This window comes from Vicugna pacos, chromosome 25 (genome assembly GCF_048564905.1).
Source record: "Vicugna pacos chromosome 25, VicPac4, whole genome shotgun sequence".
Lineage (NCBI taxonomy): Eukaryota > Metazoa > Chordata > Mammalia > Artiodactyla > Camelidae > Vicugna > Vicugna pacos.
Genome location: NC_133011.1, coordinates 919,339 through 921,967, shown reverse-complemented (window position 1 = coordinate 921,967; position 2,629 = coordinate 919,339). Strand labels below are relative to the sequence as shown.

At 35.1% G+C, this 2,629-nt stretch overlaps 1 protein-coding gene across 1 annotated transcript; it reads left to right on the top strand.

The window, feature by feature from the left end:
* Positions 1-478: 478 nt before the first annotated feature.
* On the top strand, positions 479-1,417 carry LOC140689134 (olfactory receptor 14C36-like). The gene has a single exon (XM_072949390.1). The coding sequence runs from the start codon at positions 479-481 to the stop codon at positions 1,415-1,417; it is 939 nt and encodes a 312-aa protein (XP_072805491.1).
* Positions 1,418-2,629: the final 1,212 nt, after the last annotated feature.

Sequence of the window (2,629 nt, the reverse complement as noted above, 5' to 3'; positions counted from 1 at the left end):
ATCCACAGTCAACGTTCTGTAAGACATTAAGCTAAACTTCAACTTGTGTCAATATCCAACTAGACATGGGGTACAATTCTAAATAAACGTTAAAAACTGTCATTGAGACTTGACTTGGAAGTATCTCTATCTATCTAGCTATCTATCTATCTAGTGATAAATCTTCATTAAAATAACAAACTTCAGTGGGCTGGATATTATTGAATAAAGTAATAACTCTCCATGTTATAACGAAATAATGAGATTGGAGAGTCCCATCCTTAGCACTTTGCCATGTTAAGTACTCAGTGGTGGCAATAAGATGGACAGATCCAAAGTCTAATGATGGACATTTAATGCATATAAAGACCAGCTATATGAGATAGAGAAGCCCATGTTCAAATAAAATATTTAAGGAAACTACATTAATTATTTTTCTGAGTCCTGTGTCTCATGGTTTATCCCTTTTATTTTCCAGATCAACCACCTTTTCCAAAAGATGGCCAACTCCACCACGGTGACTGAGTTTCTCCTCATGAACTTTGCTGACAGATGGCAGTTACGGCTCCTGCACTCCATGCTGTTCCTTCTGATGTACTTGGTTACATTGTTAGGGAATCTTCTCATTGTCACTGTCACCACGCTTGACCAGAAACTTAACATGCCCATGTACTTCTTCCTCAGAAATCTGTCTGTCTTAGATATGTGCTATGTTACTGTCACTGTCCCCAATGCCTGTGTCAACTCTCTCACTGGCAACAGCACCATTTCAGTGGCTGGGTGTGCATCCCAGGTATTCCTGGTCATTTATTTTGTCTATGTGGAGGTGATGTTTCTCACCGTTATGGCCCGAGACCGCTATGTGGCCACCTGCCAGCCCCTCCACTACCCAGTTGTCATGAGCCACCAATGCTGTGTCCAAATGACACTCGCCTCCTTGCTCAGTGGTCTTGTCTATGCAGGTGTGCACACGGGTCAAACATTCCAGCTGACCTTCTGTCAGTCCAATGTGATCCATCAGTTCTTCTGTGATATCCCCTCTCTGCTAAGAATCTCCTGCTCTGATACCTCCAGCTATTTCCTTTTAATTCTCTTTTCTGCCATTGTGGTTATTGGGGGCTGCTTTATCTTTATTACTATGTCATATATTCACATATTTTCCACTGTGCTAAAGTTTCCAATCAGAGAGCAAGGAAAGGTCTTTTCCACCTGTGTCCCTCACATTCTTGTGGTGTCTCTCTTTCTAGGCTCTAGTCTCTGTGTGTATCTAAAGCCTTCAGTAAATTCTGAAACAATTCAGGACATGATTCTTTCTGTTTTTTATACCATAGTTCCTCCATTCTTAAATCCTATCATCTACAGTCTTAGAAACACACAGGTAAAAGAAGCTGTGAAGAAAGTTATGTTAAGAAACTTTCATCAACAAATGACTGGATAAAGAAGATTTGATATATTTATGCAATGGAATACTATTCAGCCATAAAAATGACAACTTGATGCCATTAGCAGCAACATGGATGTACTTGGAGAATGTCATTCTAAGTGAAATAAGCCAGAAAGAGAAAGAAAAATACCATATGAGATCGCTCACACGTGAAATAAAAAAAAAAAGAACACAAATACAAATCAGGAACAGACTCATAGACATAGAATACAAACTTGTGTTTGCCAAGGAGGAGGAGGGTAGGAAGGGACAACCTGGGAGTTTGAAATTTGTAGATACTGACAGGTATATATAGAATAGATAGACAAAATTATACTGTATAGCTCAGGGAAATATATACAAGATCTTGTCGTAGCCCATGGTGAAAAGAATGTGACAATGAATATATGTGTGTTCATGTATAACTGAAAAATTGTGCTCTACACTGGAAATTGACACAACATTGTAACTGACTATAACTCAATAAAATAAAATTTAAAAACAGAGAAACTTTTATTTTGGAAAATAATAAATCACATCATTTTATCCCAGCAACACTGAATGAGATTCAATGTGTGTAAAATAACTTCTGTCTGGGTGTTATGTATTAGACTGCTCCCTCCAAATTCACTCTATTGAGACCTGTATAATTAATCCTATAAAATAATCATTGTGTTTTATATTACCCTTTTTATTTAATCTCTGTTAAAGCTAGCAGCTCTATTTTTAATGAATGAATATGACCCAAGATATATGATGAAAATCATTTTAGATTATATATGTCTGCTATTCATTAATTATTAACAATATCAATAATATCTCAAAGGAATCCTTAGCAAATCAAATATATAAGTAATTTGCAGGCTGTGCTATCTGTATTTAGACAGTGAAATTTGAAATATCTATGTAAATAACATGCTGCAGAATAACACACACATGTGAAAAATATAAATAAATGTTGTCTATAATATACATGGAATTTTCATTAATTTTATTAATTTTTATCAAAGTTTTTGTTTCCAAACTACTCTCATTGGTTCATAACCACTTTGGTACATGCTTAGGATCAAATTATCTAAGGTAAATTGTGTAACAGAGAAAATGGGGAAGAAATAATTCCTTCTAAAATTATTAAGTGGAAGAAAAATATGAATACCAGAAAATTAATTATATTTTGACATACAGTTAAAAAGTAGGAAAACATAACTATATTATTTAAAACAATTA

Bases quoted from the DNA above. Each gene is read 5' to 3' on its own strand.
- LOC140689134 (XM_072949390.1), top strand. From the start codon at position 479: ATGGCCAACTCCACCACGGTGACTGAGTTTCTCCTCATGAACTTTGCT.